General features: G+C 44.7%; 1 protein-coding gene across 2 annotated transcripts in view; it reads right to left on the reverse strand.

The window, feature by feature from the left end:
* TULP4 (TUB like protein 4) overlaps positions 1-21,557 on the reverse strand; it is an 807,065-nt gene that overhangs the window by 589,415 nt on the left and 196,093 nt on the right. For both annotated transcript variants that reach the window (XM_063917647.1, XM_063917648.1), the window contains one exon: positions 11,060-13,158. In XM_063917647.1, the coding sequence (XP_063773717.1) occupies positions 11,060-11,311 (252 nt within the window). In that variant the 5' untranslated portion in view covers positions 11,312-13,158. The remainder of the gene's footprint in view (positions 1-11,059; positions 13,159-21,557) is intronic.

Raw genomic sequence — 21,557 nt, forward strand, 5'->3', positions numbered from 1 at the left:
TTCTTTCACTGCTGGGAGAGAGAAAAAAAAAAAAAACAACAAACCAGTCACACAGGTCATTTGCATTTCAATGGCCATCCTACAAATAGCAGCGTTAAAACAGGTTCTTGAAGAGAGACAGTTACAAAAAAAAAAAAAAAACTACTTGTGTATTTCTTAAATCAAATATTTAATTTATTATTAACTGTTATTAAACTCTATCTGAACTACTTATGATTGACTATGATATGGACTAAACAAATGCATAAAAAAAAAACTCATTAAATGATGATTTCTTTTTGACAGTGGATGGCTGATTATTTCCCGAGTCAACTGAAAATCAGCCGTTCAAAAAAAAAAAAAATTTTTTTGACCTTCCCAAAATGGCCGCTGCTCCTCCCCCATCCATGAGGTTTACACAAAATGGGGGACAGACCTTTTGTCACAAAGAAAAATCATCATGCCAGCCCCTTTTAGTTATCACACTATGCAGAGTGATTAAAAATAATTTTAAACCTATTTAAACAGACAAACCATCCAATCTGCGTGTGCAGTTGGCACCAAATAGAAATAAAAACCAGATTTACAAAGACAATAGCTTAATGTTCCTACCTCTGGTTCCGGATTCCACCAGCATCCCTACAGACCAAAAGAATCAGACGCAGACTCTCATCTGATCAGCACTACTGCCTTCCCGCCCTTGCTGATCGATAAAGTCTGCGCCTTTTTCACCTGACTGCGGATATGAGATGGACCGGACTTGCCCCCACTTGCTAGAGTCAAATAACTACCTTTTAACATTAGCTATATATTAATACTGTGTAGCCGTAATGGCTGCTAAACCATGTGCACATGCTACGCACTCCGTACGCTATTTGCGTATGAAGACCTCGCACGTGGTACGCAAATAAAGTACACACGCTGTGCTGGGTGTACGGAATACCCACAGTGAGCATACACACAGACAGTTACCTTTGTAAACTTTAAACACAGATTATGCTTACACTGTGCAACACACTATGATTGAGTTTGTATTGTAAAACCTTGCTGCTGAAATACTGCAGCGATATAACGCTGCTTAACCTTGTTAATGTAAATGCTGTTAGAGCGATTTAGAATTTAGAAACCCTTTGTACCAGCTAGAGAGACACAGACACCCTGCTGAGGTTCTAACACCTTATGTGAATGTTCTATTTGTCAAAAAGAATAATACAATTACAAGTCATACACAACAATATAACATAGACTAACTAACCAGATAACTACACAGTAAATACAATACAATTACGTTTAAGGGAAAATGAGAGAAAAAGGAGAAGAGAGAGAGAGAGAGATATGGCCCATAATAACAAGAAAGACAATATGATTGCGGAGAAAACTTACACACAAAGGGAACGATCGCATGCGCCTCTGGACATCCAGCTCCCGATTATCAGCAATGAGAACCGTTGAAGAGTGAGAGCTGGATGTGATCGGCTTGTCTATTTATGCCCCACACACAATACAATTCAATGGTCCCTACATTCTTATTGTTCATTGGACACAGGAATTCCTCTTCGCATTATAACAAAAGGTTATAGGTTGATTCATACAGGTGGGCTGTGACAATTTCCAACTGCTCAGGTGGGTGGGAAACTAGGTTTCCCGCCGCATGGATAAGTAAGTGCAAATAATAGTAAATGGACATAAACTTCTTATGTCCATAACTATTCGCACGAGCGATTAATCTGCTTCAAACCAACACCGGAATATTGCTAATTAAATACTCTTCCGATGGATACTAAACACCACTGTATTACTCCTGTCTGACCCTTCGTATCAAACAATGAGGGATCTCTTTGTCCAGGAACATGCTACATTAACTAAACTTTCAGAATCTATCAAAGGGACCATAATCTACAAAATACATTATATAGTTAAAATATGTTATGAACGAGTCGCCCGCTAGACGCACACAAACTCTACCGTAAATGCGCATACCGTGCGCCTGCGGGTGCCCGCAACAGCGAGTATGCGCACTCACGGGAGAGCGCACGCATGCGCAGCGGGGACACATATGGGGTGCAAATATGGCAGTGTGCGTCGTGATATTTTTCTGACTTTGACAGCACCAGAACCACAACAGGTTGGTTGATATGAAACGCAGACACCACCTTAGGAAGAAATTGCTGACGAGTTCTGAGTTCAGCTCTATCCTCATGAAAAACCAAATAGGGGCTTTTGTAAGACAACGTCCCCAGTTCGGACACACGCCTTTTGTAAGCCAAGGCCAACAGTGTAACAGTCTTTCACGTAAGAGACTTAACGCCCACCTCCTGTAAAGGTTCAAACCAGTCCGATTGCAGAAACCGCAAGACCACGTTAAGATCTCAAGGTGCAGAGGGAGGCACAAAGTGCAGTTGGATGTGCAGAACCCCCTTCAAGAACGTCTGAACCTCAGGAAGGGAAGCCAATTGTTTCTGGAAGAAAATGGACAAGGCCGAAATCTGGACTTTCAAGGAGCCCAAACGTAGGCCAATATCCACATCTGACTGTAGAAAAAGGAGAAAACGTCCCAGTTGAAATTCCATTGCAGGAAATTTCCTGTTTTCACACCACGAGACATATTTTTACCAGATACGGTGGTAATGTTTAGACGTTACCACTCTCCTAGCTTGTATCAGGGTTGGAATAAACTTGTTCGGAATGCCTTTCCGGGCTAAAATCGGACGTTCAACTTCCATGCCGTCAAACGTAGCCGCGGTAAGTCTTGATAGACAAACTGCCCCTGTTGCAGAAGATCCTCTCGCAGAGGTAGAGGCCACAGTTTCTAAAGGAACAACTCCAGTAGATCCACGTATCAGGCCCTTTTCGGCCAATCTGGAGCATTGAGTATCGCTTGAACCTTTTCCCTTTTTATTCTTTTGAGAATTCTTGGGATCAGTGGAAGAGGTGGGAACACGTGAACCATCTGGTAAACCCATGGAGTCACCAGTGTGTACACCGCCACTGCTTGTGGGTCCCTTGGCCCTTAAACCCAGAATGTTGATCGGAAGAATGGCTTCCTGACTTGACCATTTTCCTTGGAACTGTTCCCCTTGGGTGACTGCTCCCCAACCTCTGAGGCTTGTGTACGTAGTTAGCAGAATCCAATTTTGAAACCCGACCTGTCAACCCTCGGTCAGGTGAGTAGTCTGGAGCCACCACAGAAGAGAAATCCTGGCTTTTGGAGACAGACGTATCATCTGGTGCAAGTGAAGAGAACCAATTGTCAAACAGATCCAGCTGGAATGGGCTGGCATGAAACCTTCCGTACTGCAGACACTCGTAAGAGGCTACCATCTTCCCCAGAAGGTGAATGCACAGATGCACCGATATCTGGGTTGGTTTTAGGACATCCCGCACCATTGACTGGATTACCAATGCCTTTTCTAAGGGAATTAACACCTTTTGTTCCTCCGTATCCAGGATCATTCCTAGGAACGTAAGCTTCCGTGTTGGTTCCAGGTTGGATTTTGGTAGGTTCAGAACCCATCCGTGATCCTGGAGAAGTCTGGTTGAGAGGGCAATGCTGTCCAACAACCTCTCCCTGGAAGGCGCTTTTATCAGCAGGTCGTCCAGGTATGGTATGATGTTCACTCCTTGTTTGCGGAGGAGAACCATCATCTCTGCCATCACCTTGATGAAAACCCTTGGTGCCGTGGAGAGGCCAAATGGCAGGGCCTGAAACTGGTAGTGACAGTCCTGCAGGACAAACCTTAGATATGTCTGATGAGGCGGCCAAATCGGAATGTGAAGGTACGCATCCTTGATGTCGAGAGACACCAGGAATTACCCCCCCTCCAGACCTGAGATCACTGCTCTCAGAGACTCCATCTTGAATTTGAAAACCCGTAAGTACGGGTTCAGTGACTTGAGGTTTAAAATGGGCCTTACCGAACCGTCCGATTTCGGTACTACAAACAGGTTGGAATAATAACCCTTGTTTTGTAGGTGTAGTGGAACTGGAACAATGACCTGAGTCTGTACCAGTTTTTGAATCGCTGCCTACAAAGTCAAACCTGCTTCTGGAGAAGCTGGTAAACTGGATTTGAAGAATCTGGGAGGTAGGAGTTCCTGAAATTCTAGTCTGTATCCCTGCACGATAAGTTCTTTGACCCAGGGATCTTGACATGATGTCGCCCATATGTGACTGAAATAACGTAACCAGGCTCCCACATGCCTGTCTTTCAGGCAGTGCGGTCTACTGTCATGCTGAAGGCTTTGAGGAAGCAGATACGGAGGTCTGTTCCTGAGAACCTGCAGCCACGGGTTTTCTGGGTTTACTTTTACCGCCTCAAGAAGTTGTAGAAGAACCCTTGGATTTTCCTTTAAATTTTGCAGCCCGAAAGGACTGCAGAGTTGGAGCAGAGTAGGTTTTCCCGGCTGGGGTTGCTGCGGAAGGTATGTAGACTTACCCGCCGTAGCTTTGGATATCCACGTATCCAGTTCATCTCCAAAAAGAGCCTCACCCGTTAATGGTAGGCTTTCCACGCCTTTCCTGGAATTCGCATCCGCAGTCCACTGGCGTAGCCACAAGCCTCTGCGTGCTGACACTGCCATGGCAGTGGTGCGTGCGTTGAGCAAATCAATTTCCTTTAAGGCCTCCACCATAAAGTTAGCAGTATCCTGAATATGCTGTAGGAGTAACATAATCTCTCCCCCCCCCCCCCCCCCCCCCGGGGTAAGTAATCTAAGCAGTCAATCAGGTTACCTAACCACTTAGCAATGGCCATAGTGATCCATGCACTAGAAATAGTGGGTCTCTGGGCCACCCCAGCTGCAGTGTATAAAGATTTGGGAGTGGTCTCAATCTTGCAGTCAGCTGCGTCCTTTAAGGACGTTGCCCCAGGAACCGATAAGACTATCTTACGCGACAACCTGGACACTGATGCGTCCACAATCAGCTGGTTTTCCCATTTCTTCCTATCCTCCGCAGGAAAGGGAAAGGAAGAAATCAGCCTTTTAGGGATCTGAAACTTTTTGTCAGGGTTCACCCACATCTCTTCAAACAGGGCATTTAATTCCTTTGAAGCGGGAAAAGTAGCCGAGGATTGCTTTTTAGTGTTAAAATAAGATTCCTATTCTACATCTTCAGTCTTGTCAGGAATATGTGGACAGATCTGATAGCCTCAATGAGGGCCTCTATATCCTGTGACAGGACAGCATCCCCCCCACTCACATCCACTTCACCCTCCTCTGGATCCGACGTGTCAGGATCAGTATCACCCTGCATGATTTGAGCCAGAGTACGCTTTTTTGGCCAAATGGTGAGAGTGTGGGGCGCAGGCATGGGATCTGAATCTCTATTTACCAGGTCATCCATAGACTGCCGTAAGAATTTTGTCTCATTCTCAGTAGGAGACAGCTTAGTAGAAATATTTGAAATCATCCCTTTAATGGAGGCCAACCATGGGGGTTCAGCCCCACTGGACTGGGAGAGAACACTATCTTGAGTACAGGGTAGTGAGTCCCCAGGGGATAACAGACATTCCGCTGTACAAGACACACAGTCCCTGGACATAACTGTAAAGGGGCACCTATACACACACACACAGACACTAGTGAAAACTCAGTATATGTAGGCAGGATCCTCAGAGAGACACAGAAATCAGAGCCAGCCACACAGTGCCCTTTCTAGCAAGGTAAAACCTAGCTGCGTCGCACAGATATAAGCACCTTAGTAGTGGTTATAATCTTAAACTTGCTCCTCCCCTTTACTAAGATCTGGTACCACTGAGAAGACTTGGAGTCCTTGTGGAGGAGCTGCACGTCTCTGAGAATGCTGCCTGTATGAGCTACAGAGAGAAATGGTGCTGGAGAGCTGTAGTATCCGATCTGAGTGAAGCTCCGCCCCCTGTAATGACGCACGGCTTCCCGCATTTTTTGGCCCCGAGGTAAAAAAATGTCTAACAGAGTTAGAACCCCTGTTAGTACGTTGTGGCCAATGTGGGGATGAACAGAGGCTCAGTGCGCCCCTCACAGCGGGACACACCACCAGCGTGCGTCTGTCTGAGCCCCCTGAAGCGCAGCCTGCAGTCAGAGCTGCACTGCAGCCCTTGTGCCACCATTTCCGCTGGCACCCCGCTAACCAGGATGCCTGCGTTGTACTCACCACTCTTCATCTTCTGGCTCTGTTAGGGGGTGGCGGCGTGCTGCGGGAGTGTACACTGCGCTGTGGTGTCGCTTGCGAATGGCTCCCTCAGGAGCTCAGTGTCCTGTCAGCAGAGAAACAGGACCATTAACTCTAAGGAAGTTGGGCCGTTCTCCTCCTTCCCCCCCCCCCCCCCCCCAAGTACCACGAAGCAGTCAGGATGTTGCCAAACAGCCCGGACTAAAAATAACAAACATTTAAAATAAAAGAAGAAAACTATTCAGGAGCTCTCCAAAGCGTGACCGGCTCCTCCGGGCACATTTTCTAAACAGAGTCTGGTAGGAGGGGCGGGAGGAGCCAGCCAACACTATTGATTTCTTAAAGTGCCCATGGCTCCTAGTGGATTCGTCTATGCCCCATGGTACTAATGTCGACCCCAGTATCCTCTAGGATGTAAGAGAAAGGAGGACAAAAGAGAATAGGTAGGGGGTGTGTTGAACCTCTAAATGCTCTACAAACCATTAGGGGGGCAGGACTCCTCAATGCGAAGAATGTATATGTGATACCTGCCTGACACAGAGAAATGTAGAATTAGAACCTAGATCATATTCAATAAATACGCTGGGGAAGATTTAAAGTCGAGCCATGGATACCACGTAGCTGCAAATGACTGGATCCTCTCCGGTGTCACTCTCAGTTTTTCCATTGACATATACATATCAAGTCTATTAAACCACTCCTTCATAGTAGGTGGAGTAATAGACAGCCACCGAACTGGGATAACTGCTTTGGCCACGCTGTTAAAAAACGTTAAGAGGGACTTCTTATAACTTGTCAAGGAGCCAGAAAAAAAACATTGAGAAGCCAAAACACAGGGTCAAACGAAACGTCTGAGCCCAGAATCATCCTAGAGATGGATATATTCTTAGTCCAAAAGGGGCGAAGGGAGGAACAGTCCCACCAAATTTGCAATGGGGAGCCCGTACCAGTACTGCAGTGCCAGCAAGTATCCGGAACCCCAGTGAACATATTGGCCAATGTGAGGGGACACCTGTACCAACGGTATAAGACTTTAAATTGAGTCTCAATCACAGAGTAGCTGTTTGAACTAGCAAAAGCATCATATAAACTCCTTTTCCAATCTGTCTCCGTTAGGCTGCAAGTCTTGCTCTCATTGTCCCGTGAATTTGGGTAGGTTTGGAAACTGATGTTTAATCAGATGCCTGTAGCATCATGAAAAAAAATGCGGCAGACGGACAGAGCCCAGGCACACAGACTCAAAACTGGTCAGGGGTCAAGCAGCAGCCAATCTTATTCTACACCCAGATACAAAGTGTTTCAATTGCAGATACAGGTTGAGTATCCCTTATCCAAAATGCTTGGGACCAGAGGTATTTTGGATATCGGATTTTTCCGTATTTTGGAATAATTGCATACCATAATGAGATATCATGGTGATGGGACCTAAATCTAAGCACAGAATGCATTTATGTTACATATACACCTTATACTCACAGCCTGAAGGTAATTTTAGCCAATATTTTTAATAACTTTGTGCATTAAACAAAGTGTGTCTACATTCACACAATTCATTTATGTTTTATATATACCTTATACACACAGCCTGAAGGTCATTTAATACAATATTTTTAATAACTTTGTGTATTAAACAAAGTTTGTGTACATTGAGCCACAGAAAACAAAGATTTCACTATCTCACTCTCACTCAAAAAAGTCCGTATTTCGGAATATTCCGTATTTCGGAATATTTGGATATGGGATACTCAACCTGTACCTCCAAATCTCTGAGGGCAGTAGATACGATTTAGACTGCACCGTAGGGAATGGGAGAAGTTCTCCACCCTCCACCAGCTGGCCAACACGAGTCACCCCACCTGATTTCCATAAAGCAAAACCACCCCCTGATATACCCGACGGAAAGTCAGAATAGCCAAACTGTGGAGTTAGGGGGGGAAATTTTGAGGACACGTACGGAAGAATCCGCAATCTATTCCAGCGAGCCAATGTGCCCAGTGGTGGGGTAGAAAATGACCAGGACCTTAGAACACCAGGGGTATAGGTCTATTTGTATCGGCAGGGTTTCATTTTCAATAAGGACCCATTGTTTGATGTCTGTCTTCCTACACTATTCCATAATCCTATTTAGAATGAGGGCATCGTAATACAGTGAGAAATTAGGTAGCTGTAGCCCTCCCATGTGTCTGCGGCGGAAAAGGATGTTATGTTGGAAACGCAGTCTTTTATTACCCCACACAAAGTCCCTCACAGAATTATGTAAGTCTCGGAACCACGATTTGGGGATGCGAACATTCATCTTTATCACACCGAGTCTACCCAACCATTACAACCTTTTATTGCCCCATACTTCCTTAACTTTTTCAAAATAAAATTATACAATAATGACTGATCAATGTTACAAAATCTAATTCAAATGTTGAGAAGGTTAAGTTTGTTTTTTGCTGCACATTTAATATTTAATTTAATATAATACATATTAAATTATTATTTTTTTCACAGTGCTTACTATCTTCGGAGTGCTTATTCTTCTAAACCAGAATGAATGGCTAAACTGCTATTTCACATGTTATATGCTTATTAATCTTTCACATCAAGCAGGTTGAAATACAAAGGCATCCCCCTTCACAGTAATTCAATCCCCTCAGGAGTACAAGTCATAAATAGATGTGGATTTTGTTTTTCTTTCTTCCCTCACCCTCCTACATGTATGCAATAATTCACTGGAAGCTCTAAAATACATGTTCATTCACACCACGGTAAAAACAAGTGGTGTCTTGATCAAAAGCAAGCTTTAGATAAAAAAAATATTAAAGTATTAAGGGAATCTATCTTCAAGACCATAATACATGTTGGTGGACAGAAAATAACCTGAATTGTAAAAGTAATACAACACCTCAGATAAGTACAGTATGCATCATATCAACAAACAGTGATAAAAAATACAATGTGTGTATTACACAGACATACAGATATGTCCTCATACATATTTTCTGCAGTCGCGCCAAATAGCCCCTACATGGCACGGCAGTTCGTGTGAGACTCTTCTAGCGTTGTGCATCTTTTTTCCAAAAATGCTCTAAAGTCATAATGCAATGCGACTAGGACGCACAAAGAGTCTGTGCTGATTAATTTGATACAGGACACTTGTACCCTCGTCGACGGGTAAGTACAAGCGATATGTATGAACACATCATTCACAGACATATTGCGTAGGCCCTGCAGCAGAGCCGCTGGCCACTATATAAGCAGATATATTGGTGTATCATGCTGTGTGTACGGGTGGTTGGCACACTTGCTGCGGGAGCCGACATCACAGCCTGTGAATCTGTATATGAAGTGCTACAATGTAGCAGCTGCAGCTTTTTTTCACAATACAAGATCACACAATATACAAGTGTCACATCACAAATTAATCAGCATAGACTCCTCGTGCATCTTAGTTTCATTGCATTGTGACAAAGAATTTATTTACATTTTTATCTATATAATAAATAAAACTGTACTGCATTACATGTGGTAGATCACGTATAAGTATAAGGCGTGTCATGTATGTATGTATGTATGTATGTGTCATGTATGTATGTATGTATGTATGTATGTATGTATGTATGTATTTATTACTGATGTAAATATGACTGAACTCAGACGTGTAACAAAAGTGCCTCTGGCAACGCGTGCGACTCTTTAGAGACTATTAAAACAAATTCTAAGATGTTCCAATATTTAGATATTTATTTATCTGGCAATCAGACTAGAGAGGATTTGAGCATACATGATTTCGTTTCAGCAGGAATTTGACATGTATATTGCAACATTTTATTTACATACAGGGGAAATATAATAATTACCTTGATAAATAATATACAAACACAGCACATGGCCAATAGTATGTGAACACCTTCCTGTTAGCCACACCCATTCTTGGTCCATAAATTAAGTACTGTATAGTATACAGATATGCCATTTCCAATGTCACACATTAGCTGCAGAATGGACCATAATGAAGAATCCACTGACTTTCGAAATATGGCATGATCATAGTGCAGTGCTTTCCTACAAAGTAGTTAATCACATGTATGCCCTGTTAGTGCTGCCCCTGTTAACTGCAGTTACTGTGCAGTGGGCACATCTAGCAATAACCCTGGCCGAGCAGCCTCGCACAAGCCTCAGATCACCATGCAGAATGATAAAGTGGGCTGGGGTAGTGTAATATGGAAACATGAATGTAAGGGCGGCTCCAATGGGTACCCAATCTCTAAGAAGAAACAGTTGTTTACCAACTTAACCCAAAAGAAATAGAGTTGAAGGCAACAGTATTTTCGGCACTGAGATAGATCTTCAATGTGACACTTCTGCGATATAAATCTAGTCCCTTACTCTCCATAAATGGCAGCCAAGCAATATAGGACTGTTAAAGGTAGCATCAGTACTTAAAATATAAATGGTCAAATTCCCACTTATCTAAACATGAAATCTGTTTTGAAACACAAAGCAAAGTACATAACAAATATTGTCAAGTTTGGTGTAAGAAGAAAGTCCTAACCTCAAACACCTTTTGGATAAATTGGTACCCAAACTGTGAGCCAGGCCTTACTGCGCATTATCAGTGCCTAACCTCACTGTTGCCCTTGTTGCTGATGTGAATCCCCACAGCAATATTCCAGAATCTAATGGCAATGCTTCCCAGAAAAGTGGATGCTGTTCTAGGAGCAAAAGATGTACCAACTATGGACATTGTTTTTGAATGAAATGCTGAAAAAGAACATATGGATGCGATATTCGGGTATCCACACAGTCTTGAAAAGTACTGTGTGTGTATATTTATACACACACAAATTTACATATATGAACATTATATTTAATGAAATGTTAAAATGAATAATGATTTAAAAAGAACTATAACCAATGTTTTTAAAGTAAAAAGCTCACCTCACTATTGTGACCTCGTAGATTGAAGTTGGTCCTCTGAGGAGTGTTTCGGTCTCTCCGGCAATGGCTCAAAGTAAAAGTGACTCCTACAACCCCTCTTCCATTGCCTGTTGCCAACCACCCTTCCTCATAGTAGCGCCTTCGACATACTGGTTTTTCCTTCTCACTTTTTGGCACCCTTCCTTTCCAAGAAAGGCATAAGATGTTGGAATCGCTGCAAAGAACGGGCCCATGTTCCACAGATGCATACATGCTTTCGTAAAGTTTTAGCTAAACCACCCAGATGTAAAAATAAATAAAAATAAAGTAAATAAGTCAAGTTCCCAAAGTTAGGTTCATTTAAGTTAGACCAAGTTTTCAAAGCATCAAAGCAGACCTTGAGCGTGTTAAATAGTCAGCGCTGATGAACATCCTCTTAATGCATAGTAACAGATATCCACGTACAAAACAACGATGGACATTTGGCTTAAAAAAATTAACCAGCAGTCTGGATTCTTGTCATGAAGGTTGTGTGGTTGATTTCCTTTTGGACATTCATGATTACTGGTCCCGCTTTGTGTTTTTCCCCTAATGTGTTTAACCAGTAAGCTACTATGCAAAAGTGTATGCAGCCTGAGATTCCAGTTTCAGCATCAGAACAGAGCTCTTCAATAACATCACAAACATGATTCCTTAAATGAGAGGATTGAAAAGGTTTCAAGTAATTTAAGGCTTAAAAGTACATGCATCATTTTCCTCTAAATGCACAATACAACTGCTTTAACTCGTATTATTTTTGGACACAGGGTCACGCTCTGGCAGGTTCTTGCACCCAACACATATTTGCATAAAAAGCAGAAGGAAAAGGCACACAAACTGTGCAAAAATTATTTCCAGGTCACCTTTTTTTGACAGCTTTAAATAAAATCCAGTTGTGCAAAGGAGATTTTTTTTTTTTTTTAAACTACTACGTTCCTTAGAGTACAGCTATTGCTAACCCCATTTTGGTTATTGAGCTGACCACGTGAGAAAAACAAACAAACCACTGTTCCTTCAAGACGTATGATCAAAAACGTGGACAATCCTCACTAGATCCAACAAGACATAGGTGTATAGGAATATCTGCCATGTTCATTATGAGTAGCTGATGTTACTGCAAGTGAAACATTTCCTTGTAAAACACTGATAAAACAACAATGCAATCATAATTAATTACATTTCCAATAAGGTATTCTAGTCTATATTCAGCTCTCAGCAAACTTCACTACAAATCTCAAGTGCAAACCATTACAACCAGCAACATTCATATAACTCACACCTTATGGTTCAAAATGTTCCAGATAAGGGGTGTAAGGTGGGTAAAAGAAAAAGTGTTTCTACAAGTTCACTTTAGTATCTACAGTGCCTTTTTTATCCCTTTACGCTTCAGGCTCTTACTGTTATTGGTGCAGCAGGCCTCTTATTTCAAGCCACCGATAATTTTTAAGAAACAGAGAAAGTAGGCATGCCTTTCTCCTTTCAAGAACCAGTCAACCGCCAATTTATGATTTAAATGGCATTTAGGCCATTTCAGGAAGTAAGAGGAGAGCGAGTAAAAGAAATGGAGGGAAAAAGTAAATTAATTTCACGACCCAGTTCACACAGTGCACAGTGAAGTCTATTTGTCAGCTGAATGCCCAGACTTGGCTCGCTTTAATCTAACGTGCTTTCTTTCACACTATCACCACACATTAGACACTGCTATTTACTGGTCTCTGATGTTCTGCAGAAAAACACATTTCCTTGCCCTTAATTATAGTTCTTGGTGGAATTTATATTTTTCTTCTCTCAATGTGCCGAAAACAAACGTCTAGGCATTTTGTAAATGGTTTGTTGTCTAAAGAACAGTCCAATTGAACATAGGTTTCTTGGTTACTTAAACAGATGCTGAAACACCACACCAGTCTGGCTTCTCTTCTCTGGTTGGGAGTGCTAGTGCTAGTAGATGTATGAAGTTCATAGTGTGCATAGCGGCCTGCACATTGTCAGCATAGGGCAATGCAATCAAGTTGGCTTTGGCAGTGCTGTGCTGTAGTGAGTTGTGAGGAGGTGTGTTAATCCAGGAGAAATCTCGTGGCTGCCTGCAAAAAAAAAATAATAATAATAATAATGATTACAAATACAGTCCCATGTCTAGGAATACAGTGTCATCTTCATCCTATTAAAAATCAGACTTAAAGCAATACTGTATCCTTTACAAGTACCCACCAGTAACCAACACTAAGATTTGTTGTATAACATGAGGAAAAACCAACAAGCAGAAATTACTATTACATTTTAATACTGAATTCACCAGATTATTCCCCCAAGCACACAAGGCTGTGAAGAAGTACATTCCATTTCTAATCATGCCCTGTGGGTCATTTTTCAACATACTTCATTTTTCGTGTGCTCACCTACTTTTTTTCTATATTGAGTAAATGAAATGAAGAACAATTAACACATGAAAAAAAGTATTCAAATTAATAGAAGGATAAAAAAGTTTTATGCAGATTTGGTAAATTTATCAGATATCACTAAAACATAGGTATAAAAAATATAATTTACATGGGAATTTTTTGTGGGTGAAATTCCGCAGAAGGGGACTTAAAAATTAAAATAAAATCAGCATGCAGCAATGCTGTTTGCGGGCAGGGTGAGCAGTAGTGTACTGTAGTGCAGTGTGTGCTGCGAGGGGGTGTAGGGTGAGCAGTAATGTAATGTAGTGCAATGTGTGCCAGGAGGAGGTACAGAGTTAGCAGTAGCGCAGTGTGTGCAAGGGAGGAGATGCAGGGTTAAGGATAGTGCTGTGTTGTGTAGTGTGTACAGGTAGGGGGTGCAGGGTGAGAGGTAGTACCTGTGCCAGGTCCATGGAAGACTTTGCTGTTTGCAACGCCAAAAAGAGACGACAAAATGTAACTTGCTCTGGTGATGCTCAAAAAAAAAAAAAAATTATAATAATAATAATTAAAAAAAAAAAAAATAATAATAATAATAATAATAATAATGCTGCATGAAAAAAAAAAAAAAAAATACTTGCACCCAATTGAAAACCAAAACTCTTGCACCTGCAGGAAAAACCTGCAATAAGATTTTTGAATAATATGCTCTGAATTGAAAAAATAAGAATTTACTCACCGGTAATTCTATTTCTCGTAGTCCGTAGTGGATGCTGGGTACTCCGTAAGGACCATGGAGAATAGACGGGCTCCGCAGGAGACTGGGCACTCTAAAAGAAAGATTAGGTACTATCTGGTGTGCACTGGCTCCTCCCTCTATGCCCCTCCTCCAGACCTCAGTTAGGGAAACTGTGCCCGGAAGAGCTGACACTACAAGGAAAGGATTTGGAATCCCGGGTAAGACTCATACCAGCCACACCGTACAACTTGTGATAACTTTACCCAGTTAACAGTATGAACAACAAATGAGCCTCATTAACAGATGGCTCATAACAAAACCCTTTAGTTAAGCAATAACTATATACACGTATTGCAGAGAGTCCGCACTTGGGACGGGCTCCCAGCATCCACTACGGACTACGAGAAATAGAATTACCGGTGAGTAAATTCTTATTTTCTCTGACGTCCTAGTGGATGCTGGGTACTCCGTAAGGACCATGGGGATTATACCAAAGCTCCCAAACGGGCGGGAGAGTGCGGATGACTCTGCAGCACCGCATGAGCAAACTCAAGGTCCTCCTCAGCCAGGGTATCAAACTTGTATAATTTTGCAAACGTGTTTGACCCCGACCAGGTAGCAGCTCGGCAAAGTTGTAATGCCGAGAACCCTTGGGCAGGCGCCCAAGAAGAGCCCCCTTCCTCGTGGAATGGGCTTTTACTGATTTAGGATGCGGCAGTCCAGCCACAGAATGTGCAAGTTGAATCGCGCCACAGATCCAGCGAGCAATAGTCTGCTTAGAAGCAGGAGCACCCAGCTTGTTGGGTGCATGCAGGATAACAGCGAGTCAGTATTTTTGACTCTAGCCGTCCTGGAAACATAAATTTTCAGGGCCCGGACTACATCCAGCAACTTGGAGGCCTCCAAGTCCCGAGTAGCCGCAGGCACCATAATAGGTTGGTTCAAATGAAACGCTGATACCACCTTAGGGAGAAATTGGGGACGAATCCTTAATTCTGCCCTGTCCCTATGGAAGATCAGATAAGGGCACATGACAAAGCCGCCAATTCTGACACACGCCTAGCCGAAGCCAAGGCCAATTATATATATGACCACGTTCCACGTGAGATACTTCAACTCCACGTTCTGAAGTGGCTCAAAACAATGTGATTTTAGGAAAACCAACACTACGTTGAGATCCCAAGGTGCCACTGGAGGCACAAAAGGGGGCTGAATATGCAGCACTCCCTTAACAACGTCTGAACTTCAGGCAGCGTCTTTCCTAGCCTTTAACAGCGTAGGAATCACTTCATCTGGAACGCCCTTTTCCGTTAGGATCCTGCGTTCAACCGCCAAGCCTTCAAACGCAGCCGCGGTAAGTCTTGGAACAGACAGGGCCCCTGCAGTAACAGGTCCGTCTGAGACACAGAGGCCATGGGTCCTCCGCGATCATTTCTTGTAGTTCTGGGTACCAAGTTCTTCTTGGCCAATCCGGAACTACGAGTATAGTTCTTACTCCTCTCTTACTTACTATCCTCAGTACCTTGGGTATGAGAGGAAGAGGAGGGAACACATAAACCTACTGGTACACCCACGGTGTCACTAGTGCGTCCACAGCTATCGCCTGAGGGTCTCTTGACCTGGCGCAATACTTTTGTAGCTTTTTGTTGAGGCGGGACGCCATCATGTCCACCTGTGGCCGTTCCTAACGGTTCACAATCTGCGTGAAGACTTCTGGATGAAGTCCCCACTCTCCCGGGTGGAGGTCGTGCCTGCTGAGGAAGTCTGCTTCCTAGTTTTCCACACCCGGAATAAACACTGCTGACAGTGTTAGCACGTGATACTCCGCCCATCGGAGAATCCTTGTGGCTTCTGTCAACGCCATCCTGCTTCTTGTGCCGCCTTGTCGGTTTACATGGGCGACAGCCGTGGTGTTGTCTGACTGAATCAGCACCGGCTGGTTTTGTAGCAGGGGTTCTGCTTGCCTTAGGGCATTGTAACTGGCCCTTAGGTCCAGAATATTTATGTGTAGGGAAGTCTCCTGACTCGACCATTGTCCTGGGAAATTTCTTCCCTGAGTGACTGCTCCCCACCCTCGGAGGCTTGCATCCGCGGTCACCAGGACCCAGTCCTGAATGTCGAATCTGCGGCCCTCGAGAAGATGAGCACTCTGCAGCCACCACAGCAAAGACACCGTGGCCCCGGGGACAGGGTGATCAGCTGATGCATCTGAAGATGCGATCCTCACTTGTCTAACAGGTCCCACTGAAAAATCCTTGCATGGAACCTGCCGAAGGGAATTGCTTCGTAAGAAGCTACCACCTTTTCCAGGACTCGCGTGCAATGATGCACCTACACCTGTTTTGGTTTGAGGAGGTCTCTGACCCGAGATGACAACTCCTTGGCCTTCTCCTCCGGGAGAAACACCTTCTTCTGTTCTGTGTCCAGAAACATGCCCAATATCAGCAGACGCGTCGTAGGAACCAGCTGCGACTTTGGGATATTCAGAATCCAGCCGTGCTGTTGTAGCACTTCCTGAGATAGTGCTACTCCGATCAACGACTGCTCCTTGGACCTCGCCTTTATAAGGAGATCGTCCAAGTACGGGATAATTATAACTCCCTTCTTTCGAAGGAGTATCATCATTTCGGCCATTACCTTGGTAAATACCCTCGGTGCCGTGGACAGACCAAACGGCAACGTCTGGAATTGGTAATGGCAGTTCTGTACCACAACCTTGAGGTACTCCTGGTGAGGTGGGTAAATGGGGACATGTAGGTAAGCATCCATGATGTCCAGTGATACCATGTAATCCCCCTCTTCCAGGCTTGCAATAACCGCCCTGAGCGATTCCATTTTGAACTCGAACTTCCTTATATAAGTGTTCAAGGATTTCAAATTTAGAATGGGTCTCACCGAACCGTCTGGTTTCGGTACCACAAACATTGTGGAATAGTAACCCCGTCCCTTTTGAAGGAGGGGAACTTTTATTATCACCTGCTGGAGGTACAGCTTGTGAATTGCCGCCAGTACTACCTCCCTGTCCTGGGGAGTAGTTGGCAAGGCTGATTTGAGGTAACGGCGAGGGGGAGACGCCTCGAATTCCAGCTTGTATCCCTGCGATACCACTTGTAGAACCCAGAGATCCACCTGTGAGCGAACCCACTGGTCGCTGAAGTTCCGGAGACGCGCCCCCACCGCACCTGGCTCCGTCTGTGGAGCCCCAGCATCATGCGGTGGACTCAGTAGAAGCAGGGGAGGATTTTTGTTCCTGGGAACTGGCTGTCTGGTGCAGCTTATTCCCTCTCCCCCTGCCTCTGGGCAGAAAGGAAGCACCTTTGATCCGCTTGCCTTTCTGAGGCCGAAAGGACTGTACCTGATAGTACGGTGCTTTCGTAGGTTGTGAGGGAGCCTGAGGTAAAAATGTCGATTTCCCAGCTGTTGCTGTGGATACGAGGTCCGAGAGACCATCCCCAAACAATTCCTCACCCTTATAAGGCAAAACCTCCATGTGCCTTTTAGAATCAGCATCACCTGTCCACTGCCGGGTCCATAATACCCTCCTGGCAGAAATGGACATTGCATTAATTCTAGATGCTAGCCGGCAAATATCCCTCTGTGCATCCCTCATATATAAGACGACATCTTTAATATGCTCTATGGTTAGCAAAATAGTATCCCTGTCGAGGGTATCAATATTATCTGACAGGGTATCAGACCACGCTGCAGCAGCACTACACATCCATGCTGTGTATATACAGACTTCAGTATAGCTTCCTGCTTTCTATCAGCAGGCTCCTTCAAGGCGGCCGTATCCTGAGACGGCAGTGCCACCTTTTTTGACAAGCATGTGAGCGCCTTATCCACCCTAGGAGATATCTCCCAACGTGACCTATCCTCTGGCGGGAAAGGGTACGCCATCAGTAATTTTTTAGAAATTACCAGTTTCTTATCGGGGGAACCCCACGCTTCTTCACACACTTCATTCAGCTCATCTGATGGGGGAAAAACCACTGGCTGCTTTTTCTCCCCAAACATAATACCCTTTTTAGTGGTACCTGGGTTAATGTCAGAAATGTGTAACACATTTTTCATTGCCGTAATCATGCAACGGATGCCCCTTGTGGATTGTGTATATGTCTCATCCTCGTCGACACTGGAGTCAGACTCCGTGTCGACATCTGTATCTGCCATCTGAGGTAGCGGGCGTTTGTGAGCCCCTGATGGTCTTTGAGACGCCTGGGCAGGCACGGGCTGAGAAGCCGGCTGTCCCACGGCTGTTACGTCATCCAGCCTTTTATGTAAGGAGTTGACACTGTCGGTTAATACCTTCCACATATCCATCTACTCTGGTGTCGACCCCGCAGGGGGTGACATCACATTTATCGGCACCTGCTCCGCCTCCACATAAGCCTCCTCATCAAACATGTCGACACAGCCGTACCGACACACCGCACACACACAGGGAATGCTCTGACTGAGGACAGGACCCCACAAAGTCCTTTGGGGAGACAGAGAGAGAGTATGCCAGCACACACCACAGCGCTATATAATTAGGGATTTACACTATTACAGAAAATGATTTTTCCCTATAGCTGCTTTACATGTATAGTTTGCGCCTAAATTTAGTGCCCCCCCTCTCTTTTTAACCCTTTGAGCCTGGAAACTGCAGGGGAGAGCCTGGGGAGCTGTCTTCCAGCGGAACTGTGAAGAGAAAATGGCGCCAGTGTGCTGAGGGAGATAGCCCCGCCCCCTTCACGGCGGACTTCTCCCGCTCTTATCTTAATATTATGGCAGGGGATTTTTGCACATATATAGTTTATTAGACTATATTATGTGTTGTTTTGCCAATTTAAGGTACTCTAATTGCAGCCCAGGGCGCCCCCCCCAGCGCCCTGCACCCATCAGTGACCGGAGTATGTGGTGTGCATAGGGAGCAATGGCGCACAGCTGCAGTGCTGTGCGCTACCTTAATGAAGACCGGAGTCTTCAGCCGCCGATTTCCAGGACGTTCTTCTTGCTTCTGGCTCTGCAAGGGGGACGGCGGCGCGGCTCCGGGACCGGACGACCGAGGCTGGGCCTGTGTTCGATCCCTCTGGAGCTAATGGTGTCCAGTAGCCTAGAAGCCCAAGCTAGCTGCAAGCAGGTAGGTTCGCTTCTCTCCCCTAAGTCCCTCGTAGCAGTGAGTCTGTTGCCAGCAGATCTCACTGAAAATAAAAAACCTAACAAATACTTTCTTTACTAGAAGCTCAGGAGAGCCCCTAGTGTGCAACCAGCTCGAGCCGGGCACAGATTCTAACTGAGGTCTGGAGGAGGGGCATAGAGGGAGGAGCCAGTGCACACCAGATGGTACCTAATCTTTCTTTTAGAGTGCCCAGTCTCCTGCGGAGCCCGTCTATTCCCCATGGTCCTTACGGAGTACCCAGCATCCACTAGGACGTCAGAGAAATTACTAGTTCCTTGCAGTTTACGTATAGTGTATTGAAAAAGCCTATTAATATTGATTTTTGCATATACAACTATATTTTAACGTATAACTGGTAGTAATGGAGCCGTGCATTGTGTCACTCCATTACTATGGGGATGTGATATCACCAGACAACAAAGATGACGAACGCTGCATAATGAAATCACAAGATGACGCAGCTGGACGGGTGCTGGAATCTGGGGGAAGGTCTTTCTAAAGGTGAGCTGTTGCTTGTTATTGTATGTTCCCTGCTGACAATGACATAGAATAAAGGCATTAAAACTGAGTAATTTCTGCATTGTTCTACCTCATTCATTTAAAAAGTGAGGGTCGCACTTGTGGGGATTCTTTATACACGGTTGAGTCAAATTATTATAACCACCTTCTACATTTGAAGTCAGCAGCATATAGCCCATGAAGTACGTCACGTGTCATGCAGTGGCTTTGTGGGTATATAAGGTGTGGGATAGGCCGTCTGCTCACATATCACTCGTTGCTGTCATGGGTAAAAAAGTGGTGATTTAACAGAGTTACAAAAAAGGGATGATTATCAGCTCTTGGACCAAGGGTGGCAGTATTTCTGAAACAGCGCAGTGTGTGAACTGATTGCGTGCTTCTGTGGTGAAGGTGTATCGTGACTGGATAAATGCAACCATTGCGAATAACCCACATGGAAACTGCAGAGCATCATGTGCCATTGATGTGAGAGGTGAACGTCTGCTACAAAAGTTGCGTGAGGGTCGACCAGCACGCTAGAATGGAGCAGCTCACCATCAAAATTAACCTGGGGGCTACCAGACTAAACCGACAGTTCAGCCCTTCTAGCTGCTGACCATGCTGCACACGGCGGTTACTCTGGCTATTAGCTGGGGATCATAATAATGTGACCGTATGTATGGTCAAAAGTTTTAGGAAGGTGTGGAAAAAAAATAAGATTTTACTTACCGATAAATCTATTTCTCGTAGTCCGTAGTGGATGCTGGGACTCCGTAAGGACCATGGGGAATAGCGGCTCCGCAGGAGACAGGGCACAAGAATAAAAGCTTTAGGATCAGGTGGTGTGCACTGGCTCCTCCCCCTATGACCCTCCTCCAAGCCTCAGTTAGGATACTGTGCCCGGACGAGCGTACATAATCAGGAAGGATATTGAATCCCGGGTAAGACTCATACCAGCCACACCAATCACACCGTACAACTTGTGATCTGAACCCAGTTAACAGTCTGATAACAACGAAGGAGCCTCTGAAAAGATGGCTCACAACAACAATAACCCGATTTAGTTAACAATAACTATGTACAAGTATTGCAGACAATCCGCACTTGGGATGGGCGCCCAGCATCCACTACGGACTACGAGAAATAGATTTATCGGTAAGTAAAATCTTATTTTCTCTGACGTCCTAGTGGATGCTGGGACTCCGTAAGGACCATGGGGATTATACCAAAGCTCCCAAACGGGCGGGAGAGTGCGGATGACTCTGCAGCACCGAATGAGAGAACTCCAGGTCCTCCTCAGCCAGGGTATCAAATTTGTAGAATTTAGCAAACGTGTTTGCCCCTGACCAAGTAGCTGCTCGGCAAAGTTGTAAAGCCGAGACCCCTCGGGCAGCCGCCCAAGATGAGCCCACTTTCCTTGTGGAATGGGCTTTTACAGATTTTGGCTGTGGCAGGCCTGCCACAGAATGTGCAAGCTGAATTGTACTACAAATCCAACGAGCAATAGTCTGCTTAGAAGCAGGAGCACCCAGCTTGTTGGGTGCATACAGGATAAACAGCGAGTCAGACTTTCTGACTCCAGCCGTCCTGGAAACATATATTTTCAGGGCCCTGACAACGTCAAGTAACTTGGAGTCCTCCAAGTCCCTAGTAGCCGCAGGCACCACAATAGGTTGGTTCATGTGAAAAGCAGAAACCACC

This window comes from Pseudophryne corroboree, chromosome 4 (assembly GCF_028390025.1).
Source record: "Pseudophryne corroboree isolate aPseCor3 chromosome 4, aPseCor3.hap2, whole genome shotgun sequence".
In the NCBI taxonomy this organism is placed as follows: Eukaryota; Metazoa; Chordata; class Amphibia; order Anura; family Myobatrachidae; genus Pseudophryne; species Pseudophryne corroboree.